The 19,911-nt window shown below is 40.8% G+C and overlaps 3 protein-coding genes across 5 annotated transcripts in view; 1 reads left to right on the top strand and 2 right to left on the bottom strand.

Moving 5' to 3' along the window:
* Positions 1 to 4,070, bottom strand: part of cars1 (cysteinyl-tRNA synthetase 1) — a 36,507-nt gene extending 32,437 nt beyond the window's left edge. Inside the window, exons 1-2 of one of the 2 annotated variants that reach the window (XM_061815692.1) lie at positions 3,972 to 4,070; positions 2,041 to 2,268 (exon numbers count right to left, since the gene is read on the bottom strand). In XM_061815692.1, the coding sequence (XP_061671676.1) occupies positions 2,041 to 2,268; positions 3,972 to 3,993 (250 nt within the window). In that variant the 5' untranslated portion in view covers positions 3,994 to 4,070. The remainder of the gene's footprint in view (positions 1 to 2,040; positions 2,269 to 3,971) is intronic. The other variant, XM_061815693.1, reaches the window with a different exon arrangement.
* Positions 4,071 to 4,229: 159 nt separating this feature from the next.
* pex16 (peroxisomal biogenesis factor 16) overlaps positions 4,230 to 19,911 on the top strand; it is a 45,636-nt gene continuing 29,954 nt past the window's right edge. The window contains exons 1-4 of the mRNA XM_061815697.1: positions 4,230 to 4,380; positions 4,473 to 4,508; positions 15,003 to 15,079; positions 16,938 to 17,071. Coding sequence (XP_061671681.1) covers positions 4,248 to 4,380; positions 4,473 to 4,508; positions 15,003 to 15,079; positions 16,938 to 17,071 — 380 coding nt within the window. The 5' untranslated portion in view covers positions 4,230 to 4,247. The remainder of the gene's footprint in view (positions 4,381 to 4,472; positions 4,509 to 15,002; positions 15,080 to 16,937; positions 17,072 to 19,911) is intronic.
* Positions 5,942 to 10,195, bottom strand: LOC133498618 (general transcription factor II-I repeat domain-containing protein 2B-like). 2 transcript variants are annotated; one of them, XR_009794368.1, is made up of 2 exons: positions 9,240 to 10,195; positions 5,942 to 6,053 (listed from the first exon to the last, which is right to left on the bottom strand). XR_009794368.1 is itself a non-coding variant. In XM_061815701.1 (2 exons), the coding sequence occupies exons 1-2, from the start codon at positions 9,511 to 9,513 to the stop codon at positions 8,254 to 8,256; spliced, it is 603 nt and encodes a 200-aa protein (XP_061671685.1). In that variant the 5' UTR covers positions 9,514 to 10,195; the 3' UTR covers positions 7,557 to 8,253. The 2 variants fall into 2 exon arrangements, 1 of the variants encoding a protein (XP_061671685.1); XM_061815701.1 differs by lacking the exon at positions 5,942 to 6,053 and adding an exon at positions 7,557 to 8,582.

The raw sequence follows: 19,911 nt of genomic DNA, 5'->3' as shown, positions 1-19,911 counted from the left end.
GAGTGAGAAGGCCAGTTAGGTATCTTGAATCTGTTGACTGTTTCAAATTCTCGAGTAATTGCTGACTGAACTGGAACAGGTTAAATGTGTTTTGGGTGTGTCCTTGCAGGTAACAATTCAAGAGTGAAAATGATGACTGTCAACATGATGTTTGCTTGGCTCAGATTGTAACTTCCTCACAGGCAGGACACAGCAGGTGATGCTGGGGGACACCACCCCTTCCACGCACACTGTTAGCACCAGGGCACCCCAAGGTTGTGTCCTCTCTGATCCTCTCCACGAATGACTGCACCTTGTGGCATCCGACTGTCAAACTCCTGAAGTTCGCAGATGACACCACGGTCATCGGCCTCACCAAAGACGGCGAGGAGTCTGCGTATCGACAAGAAGTGGTGAGACTGGAGCTTGGGTGTGGTCAACACAACATGGCGTTGAACACTCTAAAGACTGCGGACATGGATTGTGGACTTCAGGAAGCATCCTTCACCACAGCTGCCCATGACGCTGTCCAACTATCTTGTGTCAAACGTTGAGACCTTCAAATTCTTGGGAATTACAGTCTCAGAGGACTTGAAGTGGGGTACGAACATCCACTCCATCCTCAAAAAAGCCCAACAAAGGATGTACTTCTTGCAGGTTCTGAGGAAGCACGGCCTGTCACAAGAGCTGCTGAGACAGTTCTACACAGCAGTTATCCAATCAGTACTGTGTACCTCCATCAGAGTCTGGTTTGGGGCCGCCACAAAAAAAAAAAAAAAAAAAAGACAATCTCAGACTGCAACGGAAAATCAAAACTGCTGAACGGATCGTCGGCACCACGCTACCCACTATTGAGGACTTGCACCCAACGTGAACTAGGTCCAGAGCAGGCAGGATCCTTTCGGATCCTCCACATCCTGGCCACCAGCTCTTCCAGCAGGAAGACACTACAGATCAATGAAAGTCAAAAGTGGCAAGCATTCAAACAGTGTTTTCCTCTCTGGCAATTAAGTCATTAAATTCTTGATCAGTTAACCTACTATTTTTCTGCTTTGTGCCATGTTAGGACACTCACTCACATCCTGTTGGTCCAATCAGTAGTATTATATACATATATTTATTTTTTATATTATACTTTGTTCAGTTTAAACTGCTTCCTTTGCACTGGTCTGGTAAGTGCACTCTGTCCAAGATTAACACAATGTGGAATGTTAACACACTTAGCTCTTACGTGTTCTTGATGAAGATTTTACATCTTGCGCAACTTTTTATAGTTCCTATAATGAAAAATGTCTCTCGTTCTTTGTTGTTGCTGTTGTTCCTTGTTCTGAATTAATCTTGTACCAGGGCGGTGCCAACTGCCAGAGAAAAATTCCACGTGTGTTTTTACACACTTGGCCAATAAAGCTGATTCTGATCTGATACCATAATAAAAGATGTATGATGCATCATGTAAAAAGTGCCAAATTTCTAAATTTTATCATCAGCTTTTAAGAGTGCATGCAAGCAGAGTACACTTCCTCTCCCAATCACAGGAAGAGATGGAAACATTACACGGCAATACAAAGGTTACTGATTTACTGAATATCAGCAAACGGTTAATGTTGCTCAAGCAAAATCTCAAATTATAAACAGTGTATCTCTAATTTACTGCCAAATTCACTGTGTATTCATCTGTCAAACAAAGTATTTTTGGGGTGTTTGTTAAGTGTATGTCTACAGCAATCAAAATTATTTAGCCTAATTTCAAACTGCATTTACATACAAAGACTGCAAACATACTGGAGTTTGCAATAACCAATGAACAACAACAACTCTTCAAATATCAAAATAACTAATACTTCAATATTCATCTTTTACAGTAGCTATCGACAAAGTTTTTACATTTGTAAGGTGGAAGGTTTGCAACCAGGAGTATGAATAACAGTAAAAGCCAAAGTGTTAGTACTAGTGTTTGTTGAGTGGGTGACTATTCACTTTCCCTGCCAGAGGACCTCAACATCTGAGCTGGTTCCACAGACAACAAGACTAGCCTGCTCAGGTCTTCAACAGTCTACTCACTGCTGCTGTCTGGGTTCAGGTCCTGCTGCAGAAATGTTATGTGTCTGTACCAACGCAGAGCGTGGACATGTTGTGGGTCTGGGGGCCTGTTGAGAAGCTTAAGAGCTTTCTGGTCAGCCTGTGAAGGGCTGAAACCAGCCAGGTAGCTGCGAGTGGTTAGGTAGTCATTCAGTGCTGCTGCCAGTGCAGCTTCGTCTTTTATGTGGAGCAAGAAGCCATACTCAAAGGCTGCAAAATAGAAAAAAAAAAAAAGCAAACAGTTGCAAATAAAACTAGGCTATTTGAAACGAACAGTAACACATCTAAAAGTTTCCTTCGAGAAGCTCCAATCAGAGAAAGATTTGACAGGTATTGTAGTTTCACTATTATTCATTCAGAGGAAGAAAAAAAATATGGACAGGAGAAATTAATGAAATTAGAAGAAACTTCATGAAACCTAGCATCATTGAGTACACCAGTTTGTCAATTGCAGTACTTAGATTTCATCTTTGATTTGATGGCATGCATTCGTGTGTTTTTCGCTCCTCACTTTGATGATGACAGAAGGCATCACATAAGGTAATATACAACCAAGGGAAGCTTTACGCCTCTAAATTATAGACACTCTCATAGGAATGTTAGGATATGCCTATGAACAAGCTTTCATACAGTTTTGACTATTAATCTACAGCTGCTATGTCTACACCACACACACACACACACACACACACATCTAAAGAAGCACACACCTATGCTGACACACATATTAACCAAACGCGCACACAGGCAGACAGATACACAAAAATTTGTGCACATAAAAACAGGCACACAGACACACACAAACATGGAAAGAAGCACACGCCTATGCTGACACACAAACACGCGCACACACACACATGTAAAGAAGTACACACCTATGCTGACACACACACACACACACACATTTTTTCAAATCCCAGGTTTTTACTATATAAAAATTTGAGGCCAAAATCTTGATCTTGCATTGTTCCAAAGAAGCATCGTTATCCACAGAAAATGAGGGCATAATACAGGTCATGTAAATGATGTCGCACAAACCATTGAAAATAAACTGAAATAAATTAATTGAAATCAAAAGATACAAATGTAATTTTGACAATTATTTGGATCCTTATAAAAATAACATCCCTCTTGCACACTCACGAGTGAAACCTAACGGTTTCCTGGGAGTATGCACCAATGACTAAAATGAAAATGAAGCAAAGTCAAAATGAAACAAAAGTAACAGAGATATTAGCATGGTTACCTCCCAAACAATTTTAAAAATGAAAGTTTCCTTATCCTTCAATGTAAAAAGACCTGATCAATTTTAGTCAATTTGCGCTAAAACACGAGTAATCGGGACCATAACTATTAGTCATTCAAATTTCAATTTTAAGTTTTAAATACAGCACGAAATACAACTAGATTACTTAGTAGTAATAAAATCGCATTTAGTGACTCGCAGCCCAAACTACGTCCAAGAAAACAGCTGGCAGCTTTACAATACATTGCAAATCAATTTCTGGAGTATTTACGAAAGGTTATGAGATCACAATCTTGCATGATTACAGGCGAGAATCTGGTTAACTCCATTTGTCTGAAATTATTGTAACAATAAAAATAAATACATGAATAAATCGAATTTCAGAACAAAGTTCCTATTTCTTAACATAATATAGCACGGATTCAAAAGAAACATAATAAACATATATATATATATATATATATATATATATATATATATATATATATACCTTAAGACAACAGGTACTAAACTGCCTTAGCTCAGATCATGCATTTTGCAGGTAAGCTACTGCTATGCGTAGCAGTCAGTTAAACACATAACTAAGAAAAAGCCTGATATGAGAGAGAGAGAGAGAGAGAGAGAGAGAGAGAGAAAGAGAGAGAGAGAGAGAGACCAGTCACAGTACCTTGCTCACTTGTGCTCGGCATTGCTTCGCTTTTGGATGCTGATGCAACAATAACGTGCCAGGAAGGAGAGAGACTGGTCTTAAATACGAGCGGTAGGAACAAATGTGTGTCAAAGGACACGAGCGCGGGACTACAATCGTGGTAGGACAATTTCTCCGGAAATGTGTAACCCAATTGAAGGTTAATCTGTTTACTTGCGTTTCAGTCACTGCAACTTTTTCCAAATGCCGTATTTCGAACGTGTAACGTAGAGTGTCGTTTTTGAGTTAGTTAAAATGTTTCCCTATAAAGAGCACATAGATAAAGTGATTGGGGTTTATGAGCGGTACACGGAGTATGTAAGAAAAAACCCAAGTGCAACAGCACAGATGGAGAGCACCGTTCGGACCATCTCTTACCTAATCGCAGGTGAGTGATTTCCAGTTATAACATTACTTTACACCCCCACCCTCAAAAATAATAAAAAAAATTGACCGTAGTTATTTTGTTTGTTTTGACAGGAAGATTTGCAGATTCCCATGAACTATCTGAACTTGGTAAGAAAACAAAGAAAAATCTGTCGTCCCTCTTTGGTTGAGTATGTAATAGGTTTAAAAATGTATTCACTTTTCAATTTTTAACGAATGTAATTTTTCATGTTCATTTCTCTTTGGGGAAATCAAAAATTAATTAATTGGTTGTTAACGTTACAAGTTGGCTATTTTAAGGGTACGTGAAGTACATCGTGGACAAAATTTGGACTGGTTAGCAAGAAATCTAGACAGGAATTAATAATTTTTTTGTCCGTCCTGTTAGTTTGTAAGGTCAAGCAGTGAAGTGAGGAGGAGCTGTATCCGTTTTAGGTCAAAACTTTACTCTGTCGCAGTGGCTCTTTTAAAGTGCAAGTGATGTGCCTGTAAACATTGTAAAATAGATATTGTAATGAAAAATATATATAACATTATTCACATAAATGTCTATTTGGAAAAAAATAAATATGAGCGGAGAGTGTGTCATCCATGTGCAAAGTTGCGGAAGTCTCACTCGACAGGCAAGTGGTAGCCATATTGCCTGCAATGTCATCAGCAGACGTCATACCGGGACATTCGCCATTGGAAAAACCGTAGTGTCACCTGCTTTGGGAGAGGAACAACAGACATTTTCAGATTTTTCCGACGCCCCTTCTGACATGAAAGCTCTTTTTCGAAGAAGAGAACTTCTCACAACCAAGTGAAGTGACCGGGGCAATATTACCCTATCCTTTTGAGCCATATTTAGATGATATGCAGATTACTTATAACTAACAACAGACTCCCTGACTCCCCTCGCGAGCGACCAGTCGGCCGGCCGCTGGTCGCACAACCACAAAGCTCTCGTCCTTTGCACTTGTGCAATCCATTTTTTACGGTGAACCGGGTCGTTTGGAAAAGTATGAAGAGCGAATCCATCCTCCCGAGTGTTCGAGCAATATTCAACAATACAACGAGCTGGCATTTTGGGTCACATGAAGGAACAAAGCGCTACCTTCCTGCAGGTAAAACTGGTATCAACATAGGAGGCCGCCTGAGTGCGCTCCTGCTGATAACGTCACTTCCTGCTTGTTCTCCAAAACAAATCCCTCAAGAGGATTTTCATGGTGGGAGTTACAAAAAGCCATACACGTCAAAATCATGTTGTGTGGTGATAAAAACAGATGGGTCCATTCCGACTGCCTTTTTCGTTTTTTTTTTTTTTTTTTTTTTTTTTAAAACATATTTAAAATCATGTTTTTAGTGTCCGTGGACCTTAAAGCTGCCGCTGTGGTTTTTATAGTATAATGATTTTTTTATTGAGAACATTATCCAGGCCAACAAGGACTCCAGACAGGATTTAAACGTTGAGATCAACAAACTGATACAGTATTTGTTATAAACCCTTACAAGTCTTCTGTGCACGCAGAAATAATTCAGTTTCCACTTCACCAACAGTGTGAGTGTGAAGTGGCCAGTTGCACGGGTGCCTCAGTGGGGCTGCTAAAATGTCCTGGGTCCTGTCCAGCAGGTTGCTCTTGGGTGGACCCCTTCTGCCCTTCAATTGGTAGGGTGGGGTCCTCATCCTCTTCTCTGCAGGCAAAGCAATTACGGGACACCTCTGTCAGTATTTGTCCATTCAAAATGTAAAATTTTATAATTCACTAGGTTAATCTCAGCATACTTGCTGGGTTCATAACTCTTGTCTTGCATGCTTCTTCTCCTTTCCTTTCATGTCCTGTCCTTCCCTCACAGGGTGTAGCGTTACAGGTCCCTGCATCACTCAAATTTAATCTTTCATTGTTGTGGGCATGTAATGTAATGTAATTTCATTTTCTCATCCTGTTTACAATTAAGTGCTTTGTCTTTTGTGTTCATTTCTCTACCCCCTCAAGAAACTTTATTCTGTTCAACTAATTGTCAGTAAACTTCAGTTATAATACTAAAACCACAGCAGAAGCATAAAAACTCCACTGTGACACAGTATAACTGTTCCTGCATAAAAGGGATACAGATCTTACATTGTGCCGAACCTAACAGCTGAACAGAGGACACACACGCACCCACACACGTACACACACAAAGCAATTAGTCTGGAATTCTAAACTTTTGTCTCATATTAATGTTTTTATCTGAAATCCCAATGTCTCAGTATACAATAAAAAGCCAAGGAATTTTACCTTATCGTTCCAATACTTTTGGTGGAGATTGTATTACTGGTTTGTGTGGCCATTTTGTGATCACTCAGTAAGTTACTAAGTGAAAGTACTAGTAGTTACTGAAACATACTTGCAAGTCTGAACATTAAATAGACCCTCCATCCTGGATGAGCAAGAATGAAAATGAAAGTAAGTCAAAATGAAACATTGCGAAATGAGTCAGCCTTCAGCAAGGAGATGTGAAAGGTTAGGTGGTTCTTAAGGAATGGAGGAAGCTCCTATAGGAGGGAGGTAGGGTTGATTGATTTTGGTTATCAAAAATGAGGTAATGCACCGGGGTATGAGTTTATGGGATTTGGTTTGGAACGAAAGGTCATGAGAAGACCCCTCCTCGAGCCGTCACCTTATCGTGGTGGAGGGGTTTGTGTGTCGCGATGATCCTAGGAGCTAAGTTGTCTGGGGCTTCATGCCCCTGGTAGGGTCACTAATAGCAAACCGGTCTGAGGTGAGGGTCCAGACAAAGTACGACTCCAAAACCACTATGATGACTACAAAAATTGGATCTTGGTTTCCCTTTCCCAGACACGGGTCACCAGGTCCCCCCCTCTGGAGCCAGGCCTGAAGGTGGGGCTCAAAGGCGAACGCCTGGTGGGCGAGCCTGCACCCTTGAGGCTCAGCCCAGGACAGCCCGAAAGGGTAACATGGGTCTCCCTTCCCCTGGGGTCACCACGTGTGAGAGGGGCCATAGGGGTCGGGTGCATTGTGAGCTGGATGGTGGCTAAAGGCGGGGGGAGGACCTTGGCGAGTCGATCCCCAGCTACAGAAACTAGCTCTAGGTACATGGAATGTCACCTCTTTGGCAGGGAAAGAGCCCGAGTTGGTGCGTGAGGTTGAGAAGTTCCGACTAGATATAGTCGGACTCGCCTCTACTCACTGCTTGGGCTCTGGCACCACTTCTCTTGAGAGGGGTTAGACTCTGTTCCACTCTGGAGTTTCCCATGGGGAGAGACACGGAGGAAGTGTGGGTTTATCCCGGTGGATGACAGGGTAGCCTCCCTCCGCCTGCAGGTAGGGGGACGGGTCCTGCCTGTTGTTTGTGCTTATTCACTGAACAGCAGTGGAGAGTACCCACCCTTTTTGGAGTCCTTAGAGCGAGAGCTGGAGAGCGCCCCCTGTGGTCACTCCATCATTCTGCTGGGGGACTACAATGCCTACGTCAGAGGTGTCCAAACTTTTTGCAAAGAGGGCCAGATTTGGTAAGGTGAAAATGTGTGGGGGCCGACTATTTAGCCTGACATTCTTTGAACCATTAACATTAAATACAAATTAACTTTTTGGGATTTTTTTCAATTTAATTACAAATGGCATACTTTTACTTTTACATTTTTTTTTACATTTAGGTTTTTACCGAAATCACAAACCACAAAAAATTAAGAAAACTATAAAGGATATCTAAGTTCATGTGAAACATTACATATTATTCACTATTATATGCTCACTGTAGGAAAAGTGCTGAAAACAAAACAATGATCACTGCATATTCAAACTGTGATTTTGACCATCACAAAAAATTTAATTAACTGAGATTTAAGAATTTATTCAACTCAGAGGACTTAACAAAGGTCTTGCCTGCACTAATGTGAAGGGTGATACTGGGATCTTGACTGCAGTATGTAGTCCATGTCTGGCTCAAGAGCAGTGGTTTTGATGCGCAAGACGTCACGCAGGTGAGAGTCACTCAGTCTCGTCCTCATGCGGCTCTTGTTAATATTCATAACGGAGAATGTCTTCTCGCACATGTATGTGGAGCCAAACAAGCTCAGCATTTTCTTAGCAAATGTCCGAATTGCTTGGAACCTGCCTTCATCCAGCTGGCGGTAGAAGTTGACAAGAGGGAGCTGTTGGTGCCGACTGCGATGCTCGGCGTCACACTGCAGCTCAATGAGCTCCAGTTGCAGGTGGTCTGGAGCGTCATCAGGGTCCACGGAGAAAGGAGAGGAAAAAAGCGTGATCTCCTTTTCAATAGCTGCAAAGTCCCGAAAGCGCTGCTGAAACTCCTCAACCAGAGATGAGATGTCTGCTGCATACTTTGTCATTTGCGCACTGATATTGATCTGTGGGAAACTGGTCACAATTTCCTGCAGCGACGGGAAATGTGCGGTATTGGGCTGCGCCTGTGACAGTTGTCTTTGGAAAAGTAGCAGCTTGGTCCGAAGGCTTTGATGTGTGAATACAGTTGGCTTACCACTGCATTTTGCCCTTGAAGGCTTGTGTTCAGCGCATTCAGATGTCGCGTTATGTCAACTAAAAATCCCAAATCAGCCAGCCAAACAGGATCATTTAATTGTGGCATGGGTTGTCCCTTTTTAGTCAAGAATTGTCCAATTTCCTCCCTGAGAGAGAAGAAGCGCTGCAGCGCAGACCCCCGACTGAGCCACCTTACGTCGGTGTGATACAAAACATCTCCGTATTCAGCCTGGATGTCGAGAAGAAACTGTTGAAACTGGCGGTGGCACAGCGCTTTGGAGCGAATATAATTAATAGTCTTTATCACCGGTTTCATAACATTATCATATTTCATATATTTGGCACAGAGAACTTCTTGATGAATAATACTCACGGACTCTTGTGAAAAAGCTTTGCTGTGCCGTTAAAACAGCTTCCAGTTGCTTCACTTTTTCACCGCGTTTGTTCCCAGTTAGCTTGTCGTAGCTAGCATGTTTCGTCTGGTAGTGCCTCTTGATGTTGAATTCCTTGAAAACAGCCACAGTCTCTTGGCAAATTAGGCAGACACAGTTGTTTAGTATTTCAGTGAAAAAATACTCAAATTTCCACTTGTCCTGGAAGCGGCGGCCCTCGCGGTCAACTTTCCTTTTTTTGCTTACAGACGCCATGTTAGAAATGGGCTGGGCTGAAACGATCACGCAAGGTCAAGGGTCACGGCGGCCAGAGTGCAGCCACAGGGCTACTGCCATCTTCTGGTGAAATGAAAAATATGAAAAATAGCTTTTTGTACACATGTATTTTATACTGTGGTCAACAGTGCTGGCGGGCCGCATATTATTGATTTCATGATAGAGGCCGCGGGCCGGTAAAAATTGGTCCACGGGCCGCAATTGGCCCGGGGGCCGGACTTTGGACATGTCTGGCCTACGTGGACAATGAGTGAGGCCTGGAAGGACGTGATTGGAAAAACGGCCCTGCCGATCAGACCTCAAGTGGTATTCTGTTACTAGACCTCTGTGCTCATCATGGATTGTCCATAACAAACACAATTTTCAGGCATAAGGGTGTTCACATGTCCACCTGGCACCAGAACACTCTAGGTCGCAGTTCGATGATCGACTTTGTGGTCGTGTCATCGGACTTGCGACCGCATGTTTTGGACACTCGGGTGAAGAGAGGGGCGGAGCTGTCAACTGATCACTACCTGGTGGTGAGTTGGCTCCGATGGTGGGGGGAAATGTCAGTCCAACGTGGCAGGCCCAAACGTATTGTGAGGGTCTGCTGGGAACTGGTGGCAGATTCCCTTGTTAGAAGGAATTTCAATTCCCATCTCTGAAAGAACTTTGCTCACGTCCCGCAGGAGGTGGAGGACATTGAGTCCGTGGATGATGTTCCGTGCCTCCATTGCCGAGGCGGCTGACTTGAGATGTGGCTGTAAGGTGGTCGGTGCCTGTCGTGGACCCAACCCTCGAACACAATAATGGACACCAACAGTGAAGGATGGTGTCAAGCTGAAGAAGGAGTCCTGTTGGGCGTTTCTGGCCTGTGGGATTTCTGAGGCAGCTGATAGGTACCAGCTGGCCAAGCGGAATGCAAGTTCAGTGGTCACAGAGGCAAAAATGAGAGAGAGAGAGAGAGAGAGAGAGAGAGAGGAGAGAGAGAGAGAGATATAGAGAGAGAGAGAGAGAGGAGAGAGAGAGAGAAGAGAGAGAGAGAGAGAGAGAGAGAGAGATCTCTATCTCGCTCTCTCTCTCGCTCTCTCTCTCTCTCGCTCTCTCTCTCTCTCTCTCTCCTCTCTCTCTCTCTCGCTCTCTCTCTCTCTCTCTCTCTCTCTCTCTCTCTAGATCTCTCTCTCTCTAGATCTCTCTCTCTCTCTCCTCTCTCTAGATCTTCGAAGATTCTCTCTGATCTCATCAGAGAGAGGAGAGAGAGAGAGAGAATACACAGCAGGGCATTGGATGACTGACCTCAGGCATATTTTATAGTTCCTCTGGCCTTTTGGCGTGGCTCTGCTGTTACTTCTTTTGAAGCACCTTCATGCAGATGTCTGTTTATGCATGAAAAAACCTAGTTATGGGTCACTGTTGGGTGTCTCTTTTTTGTTTTTCTGAGCGAGAGTGTTCTTATTAACAGGCATGCCACCTTTGATTATGTTTGAGAACTGAAATCACTTCGTGCGGGTGCGTGGAAATGCCGCGGTGCTTGCCAGCCGCCCCCAGGACTTAGGGCAGGCGATCATAGTGGGACAGACGAGCACCCCCAAGCTCAGTGCAGTTTGCTGAAAGTCAATCAACAGTCACTGATCTGACAGGCGCGTATGCACCTGCGCACCATCGCAGTCGCAAATCTGCACAGTTGAGCACGAAAAATCACACACGTAAAATTTGTTACGAGTAGTAATACATAGATATTTAAAGACCTCGCTTATTTTGTGTAGTTATGACCAATGTTCCCTTTAAGCTGCGCCACATGAAAACTGATCCAGTGCAGTGAACCACAGCCTGACGTCTTGGACATGCTGCTTTTGTTTACTCTTGATAATAATGGTAAAAGTAAAAAAAAGAAGTGCTGTTGCTTTAATGAATTTAATGAAGTATGTGAATAATAGAAGAAAAAGTGGTGAAACTGGACGAGATTTTTTCGTTTTTGAGTAAAAAAGGTGTGGTCTGAAGCCAAAGTAGAAAAAACAGGATGAGATGGTGTATAATGTTAAAATTCCACCTTGGCACTGTCTGATCGAGGATGAAAGCGCAGACAATACAGTGCACAAAAGCTAATTGTATATTTTAAATGTAGGAGGCAACATAACATGAACCTTAAAACTGTTTGGGAGCATCATTCGGCTTTTAATGTGTATTGCTAAAGATATTCTGCAAGCAATAATTCAGTTTTACACCAAGAAAGACGGACAAAATTGTTCCTCAAAGTGTGTACAGAATAGCAAAATGGTCCTTCCTGTCACTGTCCAATTGGCGTACTATAAAAGAAGTGTAAATTAACTACAATGCATAAGGAAACTCAAGTTTCCTGCTTTCAACCGAGATGACGAATAATGAAAATGAAACATAGTCAGAAGGAAACTGAAAGAAATTGGTAGACTGTAGACTGATGCAATGCATTGTAAAAGGTCAAAGTGTCATCAACGTATTCACTATTTTTATTTACATTATCCATCCATTTCCTTAGACTGTTATCCTCACAAGGATTTACATTATGTAATGTAAATATATTTTACAAACAGTTGAGGCTACAATCACCTTTCGTTCGCAAATGTAAAAAACTAGTTTGTTCTGTGTCACAGCATCATGGTAAGGTGGATATTTGACACATACTGTATAGTTACTCAGAGACTTCTACTGGAGGCACTGTGTGGGTACCAGAATGTTTAATCAACAATACATCATTTATGCTCTGCATACATGAGACAAAAATTATAATAGTACAAGTGTATCAATACGCCTTCCCGTAATATAGTACCTACTGTATGCCAAGTTGGCTTTTTTTGGGGTTGAAATAAACTGCGATGCACCAAAACCGCAATAGATGAAGCGTAAAGTAGAGAGGAATTACCGTATATGTATACACACTGGGTGTCCCATAAGTCTCCATGCATAGGAATAATAAACATTTCTTGACATAAACTCTTTATTTGTATATGCTGGATTGTTTCTATAATATGATGGCTGTGTGTCTTTGACCACATCTTCCTCGATCCAAAACACTTGCTATTTTTTTTAACTTGACAATACGTTTTTCCACAGTGTCGTGTGTGATACTCCTCCCATGTTTTCTGTTAAATGCGCTTACAACCATACGACTATATCCTGGCTGAACAGGCCATCAGACGAATTTCAATTCGTTGCGCTGTATTTAAATGCATCCTTTGGGGTGGCTTGGGTTGGTCTGAAATATAAGGAAATACACGTTAGAACCATATATATATGGAATGTATTATGCGAACTATGTATGGGGACTCATGGGTGATGCTAAATTATTTTAGCAAATGGTATAATGGAAAAATTCCAGGGCATCTGAATACTTTCCATACCCGATGTACATACAGAATGCTATTTAATTGTACTATGTTTTGTTATTGAAATGATGTAGTGTGTGTACAGAATAGCAAAATAGTCCTTCCTGTCACCGTCCAATTGGCGTACTATAAAAGTGTAAATTAACTACAATGTATAAGGAAACTCAAGTTTCCTGCTTTCAATCGAGATGACTAATAATGAAAATGAAACATAGTCAGAAGGAAACTGAAAGAAATTGGTAGACTGTAGACTGATGCAATGCATTGTAAAAGGTCAAAGTGTCATCAACGTATTCTCTATTTTTATTTACATTATCCATCCATTTCCTTAGACGCTTATTCTCACAAGGGTCTTGGGTATTAACATTATGTAATGTAAATATATTTTACAAACAGTTGAGGCTACAATCACCTTTCATTCGCAAATGTAAAAAACTAGTTTGTTCTGTGTCATAGCATCATGATAAGGTGGATATTTGACACATAGAAAAAGTAAATAAACCAGGGCATATACGGAATACAAATCTATTTCATTTTGTCATTTAAATTTGAACTATGTGCATTTGAACAAAAATACAAAAAGGGTCCTTTTTGTTAACTGTTGATTAGAGATACAGTAAAGGGTAAATTCATGTTCCCTGAAGAACTACTTGTACAATTAGGTTAATGATGACAACTGTTAATCTTCTATTGAATACTGCTACTCTGTAAAAAATTACACACACAAAAATCCATGTAATAGCGAGACCAGATAAAAGGAACCCTATTATAGAGGCAACACTGTAAATAACCCTAACCCGTGTGCGTGCGCGCGTGTGTGTGGGTGTGCGTGTGTGCGTATGTGTGTGTTTACAGTAATACCTCATTTTTCGTGGTTAATTGGGACCAGAACCACCCCTAAAAAGTTGAAAACCGAGAGGTAGCGTGGGAATGTTTGTTTATGTGGGTAGCAGAATTTTTAAAATATGTAAACAGTATTAGTACTTCACATATTTGAGACAAAAATAGGTATTTAGTTAAGTATTTATAAAACCTTATAAATGTATACAGTATTATAAATTTGTAATACAAATATAAATTATAAAACACTATATTACTGTATAGTTACTCAGAGACTTCTACTGGAGGCACTGTGTGGGTACCAGAATGTTTAATCAACAATACATCATTTATGCTCTGCATACATGAGACAAAAATTATAATAGTACAAGTGTATCAATACGCCTTCCCGTAATATAGTACCTACTGTATGCCAAGTTGGCTTTTTTTGGGGTTGAAATAAACTGCGATGCACCAAAACCGCAATAGATGAAGCGTAAAGTAGAGAGGAATTACCGTATATGTATACACACAGGGTGTCCCATAAGTCTCCATGCATAGGAATAATAAACATTTCTTGACATAAACTCTTTATTTGTATATGCTGGATTGTTTCTATAATATGATGGCTGTGTGTCTTTGACCACATCTTCCTCGATCCAAAACACTTGCTATTTTTTTTAACTTGACAATACGTTTTTCCACAGTGTCGTGTGTGATACTCCTCCCATGTTTTCTGTTAAATGCGCTTACAACCATACGACTATATCCTGGCTGACCTGAAAATGAAACATAGTCAGAAGGAAACTGAAAGAAATTGGTAGACTGTAGACTGATGCAATGCATTGTAAAAGGTCAAAGTGTCATCAACGTATTCTCTATTTTTATTTACATTATCCATCCATTTCCTGAGACGCTTATTCTCACAAGGGTCTTGGGTATTAACATTATGTAATGTAAATATATTTTACAAACAGTTGAGGCTACAATCACCTTTCATTCGCAAATGTAAAAAACTAGTTTGTTCTGTGTCATAGCATCATGATAAGGTGGATATTTGACACATAGAAAAAGTAAATAAACCAGGGCATAAATGGAATACAAATCTATTTCATTTTGTCATTTAAATTTGAACTGTGTGTATTTGAACAAAAATACAAAAAGGGTCCTTTTTGTTAACTGTTGATTAGAGATACAGTAAAGGGTAAATTCATGTTCCCTGAAGAACTACTTGTACAATTAGGTTAATGATGACAACTGTTAATCTTCTTTTGAATTAACTGTGTGTCTGTCTATTTTTCCCAGTCTATTCTGCTTCTAATCTCCTGGTACTGTTCAATGACAGCATTCTGCGCAAAGGACTAAAGTGTGCCCTGACTGTGGTGAGCAATGTTAAAGGGAATGGAAGGACCGCAATGCACCTTTTTGCTAATATTATACAGTTTTTATGCTGAATACGAATCTTAAATCCGTTATAAAGAAAACTTTTATTTTTCGATTTTCTGCAACAAATAATTGCACATTGCTGTATCTGACGGAAAAGGACGGGAACGTGGCGGAGAAAGCTGATCAAGGGCGTGGCGTAGAACGTGACAATAACATGGATCCCGTAGGAATACTCTGTACGAACGGTGATGAATTTTCCGATAATTCGAGCGATGAACATTATTCTGAAGGGTCCCACGATAACGGTGAAGAATATGAGCTTTATGAAGGCATTAAAGATTATCCATTTGAGCCAGTTAGACAGCACACACGTTCGAATTCAGACGAAGTAGCTGGCTATGAAGATACCAACACACAGTCAGACCCATCGTGAAGGATATTCCTCGTGTTGGAAATATGGAATGGTAAACGTTTGTGAAGTTCTTGTTTGGTTTAGTTAGTCATAAACTGATAAATAGTAAAGGCTTAGATATCCTGAATGAATGCAGATACGAAGTTTTCGGTCTCGTTTTGGAATTATGCAAACTCTGTGTAGTGATTTGGTACGCAACAACCGCGACAACTACTTTGCATATAAAATGCTTATTATTGCACCAAAACACAGAACCCGATAAGGTAGTCTAAATTGGTATATTTTCACAAATAAGTAATAATAATAATAATAATAATAATAAATCATTTCTACGAATTGGTTTAAGCTTACAATAACTGAGGAATTCTCGAAACGAATGGGTTTTTCTTCGGCGTGAATTCAAAAGACTTCCAGTTTATCGTCGTTCCAAAATAGCCCATCCCAGAATTTGTGACAGTCAGAGGTCCCCCCACAATATGAGTCGTTTTTCAGGTAAGAGAAACTTGGTCAAAATTCACTGACTTTAATTCATAAATACTGATATTTTTTGATTAAAAACATCGAACAGGATATGCATTTTATGGAACAGTTGAACATATTTTTTCATCTAGATAAGATAATTTGCATTAGAAATTAGACATTCCATGCACTTTAAAAGATCCATCCATCCATTTTCTTACCCGCTTATCCTCACCTCACGAGGGTCGCGGGAGTGCTGGAGCCTATCCCAGCTGTCAATGGGCAGGCGGCAGGGTACACCCTGAACCTGCCAGTCAATCGCAGGACCCATAGAGACAAATAGCCGCTCTCCCAATCAGACCTAGGAGCAATTTAGAGTGTCCCATTAAATGTTGCATGTTTTGGGGATGTGGAAGGAAACCGGAGTGCCTGAAACAAAACCCACGCAGGCATGGGAGAACATGCAAACTCCACACAGGCGGGTCTGGAATTGAAACAGGATCCATGATACTCTTATACTCTAATCCTTACTCAAGTCAAGTCACAGTGGGCAAAACTAGTTAGCACGTCTGCCTCACAGTTCTGAGGACCTGGGTTTGAATCCAGCCTTGCCTGTGCGGAGTTTGCATTTTCTCCCCGTACCTGCGTGGATTTTCTTCGGGTACTCTGGTTTCCTCCATCATCACAAAAACATGGATGGTAATTAAATTGAGGACGATAAATTGTCCGTGTTAATGTGAGTGCTAATAGTTGCTTGTTTGTATTTGCTGGCTGGTGACCAGTTGAGGGCATACTGCGGCTCTCATCCAGAATCAGATGGGATAGGCTCTAGCATGCCTGAGAACCTAGTGAGGATAAGCTGTATGAAAAATTAGTGAATGAAAGTCAAGTGATATCAGATTGGATATGTGTAGATGAAGAAAAGATTTAGTTTGTGTTGTTGGCTGAATCCTCAAGTGTTTTTCCTCGGCTCTGTTGTCCAGTCTATCTCACAGCAGAGAATTCTCACCTGGCTCTCTGTGTTGGAATATGTGGAGGTGTTCCTGGAGATGGGCACCCAAAAGGTGTGCGGTGAAGTTTGCTGCTGGCTGGTCATTGGACTCATTCAAATTATAAAGTATGTGACTTTTACTAGGATTTGAATTTTAAGTTGTGCCAGCAATGACATACAGTATATAATTAACATTCAAAAGTACATTATTTAGTCAATGACAATGTTTTGCAAGTTTTTCCAGAGCTCCACAATAGGTTATTGAAAGAAAATGAACAATTACTTCAGTGAAGACTGAAGATACTTAATCCACTTCAGTCTTTCCATTTACACATTCTGACTCTCTCTAGTCAAATAAAATCTGGAGAAAAATTGCTAATTTGGTCCAATGTGAACATTTTCACTTTGGGGAGTACTCACTTTGGTTCAACTGATTTAGCAACACATTGGGTGTGTGATGAGCTATTTTGAAGGGAGTGAATTTATACTGACAAGCTGTACACTCACATTTTAACAGTGTCGTTTCTTCACTGGTGTCCCATGAAAATATATAGCAGACGTGATTTTTCCGTTATTTGTGGAATACCATCTTTTTAAATTGCATAATTTTGCATAAATTACATAAATTTTAAATATATATATTCTCCGTTTTTCTCTAATATTCCGACCGTAACCCGTGCCAAAATCCACATTCATTCAAATTCCGGTCCAGCTTTTGCAAGCGAGGTGGAAGATTAGTTACACATCTGTTGATTGGTTGAATGTGTTCCTCCTGACCAATGAAAATGCTTGTTGTTTATGGGGCCATTTTAGAGTCAACGCGAGAGAAAGGACGCCTCTCAAGTGAAAGAAATTGATATGTCAAAAATAAGTTCCGATGGAATTGGATGGAACGAGAAATTGTCCATATAGTTGGAAAGAAGGAAGTTACCACTTCGTTAAGCAACTTCATTTGCAAAATTGATCGACCTGGTAAACCATTGTGCACATGGTGTCAGAATAAATACTATTGGCTATGGATCAAGAGGTTTCAAGGCATTAGAACTTCATGCGAAAAGACAAAACAAAAAAACAACGGAGCAAGGAAAACAAACTTTTCCATAGCTGCTACCATAGATGTCAACCCAAGGCCAACAACCGACCCCAGTTGCAGACAGGGTAGCCAATTATAAAGTGAGAATTCAGAAGCAATTACTTGTAAAAATGTCTATTATTTACTGATAACGACACATGACGTTAATAATTGTCAAATTCGTGCGTTTCAATCATTCACTGAAACAAGTAATCAAAACGTTTTTGAATGGATACGATATACAGGCAATGAAAGCACGCTTGCATGCCATCATGCAAATATGAATTAAATTTGGTTTCACTTCTCGTAGTTTACTTAGTGGAATTTGTAATTTTTGGGGGTAAAGGTATGCACCTGAATAATTAACAATCATATTGTGTACATTGTGAAAACAGAATAGCATTTATTTATGGATATATTTCATTCATAATACAATTCATAAAACTTGCATGTTAAAATTGATCATCCTTTGATCATGCTTGCACCCCCCAGAACCCCAGCTATTTTACAGTCTTTTCATTCAGTCAAATCACGTCTGATATAATAAAGTATTTTTTAAATGTGAGTGGTGTGTTCATTTTGAGACACTGCATCTCCCCTCCAATCAACTAGCAAGCATTCCAGGTTGTAAACTCGCTACTTGTCCTAAGTCAGCTGGATATGCTCTAGGGACGCCAATGAGAAGATGTGGTGCAAAAATTTGGTGGATGCCTTGTAGGGCCACTTCCAATGACAGTACAGCAGTACCTCTACTTACACACATCTCTAGTAAAAAAAAAAAAAAAAACCCGGGTTACGAAACGCCTCCTTGGAAAAATATTGTCTCTTGTTACAAAGGAAAATTCAGGATACGAAAGGAAAAAAATGGGTGCTGGATTCGCAGCCCCCAAAGTCCACTGAATGTAAACATCCTGTATCTTGGTTTGTGTGGCGCGATACAGCTGCTCATTGGCTATTGCCGAAGCTTCTTCCTGGTATCCCATTGGCTAGGAGGGACATAAATCTTTACCCATGATGCACTTCCTGTATTTTGGTTTGTGCGGCGCGATAGAGCTGCTCTTCCATTCGCTATCGCAGCAGCATCTTCCTGGCATCCTATTGGGTCGGAGGGCCGTCAGTCTTTACCCATGATTTTTTTCGTTTCTATTGGACACTCGACTGTCACCATATAATGCTAGTGCTGTCACACGCAAGCACACATTGGTAAAGTACAACTTTTTCATGAGTTTTTTTGTTCGTTTTTTGCTAGTTTATTCATCTTTAGGCTCCTCTAGAAATGTTGTAGTTCCGATTTCCTACATTTCCGAAATATGGTACAAAAATTACAAGGAAAAAGACTAGGTCCATAAAACAAAAAATTGGACATGGTAAAAGATGAAAACGTAATTTGACTTGCTCTGGCTCAATAACACTATGACATGGTACAAGGCAGTTACGCTAGCTGACGCTTTTGAACACACTTGCATATACACACAATGATCTGGCAACAAGTGGCACGAAAAAACAAGACTTAAATACATAACATAATCATGGTGCAATGAAGTGCAGTGGTGCGCATGAGGAAGTGGCATGGCCACGCCCCCGCCTGCTGTGGCTGCTGTCAAACACCTGACTCATCTCTGCTTCTGCAGCAGCGCACGGAGCACGCTCGTTCGTGTTGCGAGGGGCGCGCTAGCTCGCTGCGCACAGGGCTATGGAGAACCACACTCCTGACATATTGATTGTTGTAAAAATGTTAGGGTCGGCGGGAATTTTTAGTCTGTCGGGAAATCGGAATCACAAGCTTTTATTTTATGCCTTATTCACCATGGGCCCCAAGAAATGTTAGTGGAATTAAGTGGTGTGCGTGCATAGATTCATACATATGTTTTCTCTCAGCGGTTTGCCCTTGTCT

This window comes from Syngnathoides biaculeatus, chromosome 3 (genome assembly GCF_019802595.1).
Source record: "Syngnathoides biaculeatus isolate LvHL_M chromosome 3, ASM1980259v1, whole genome shotgun sequence".
Taxonomy (NCBI): domain Eukaryota; kingdom Metazoa; phylum Chordata; class Actinopteri; order Syngnathiformes; family Syngnathidae; genus Syngnathoides; species Syngnathoides biaculeatus.
This window is presented reverse-complemented; position numbering and strand designations above follow the sequence as displayed.

Excerpts from the sequence above, each read along its gene's own strand:
- LOC133498618 (XM_061815701.1), bottom strand. The coding sequence starts at position 9,513 with ATGGCGTCTGTAAGCAAAAAAAGGAAAGTTGACCGCGAGGGCCGCCGC. Across the intron at positions 8,583-9,239 it reads AAGCTTTTTCACAAGAGTCC|ACCACCTGCAACTGGAGCTC; the intron begins GTGAGTATTATT and ends ATGACGCTCCAG.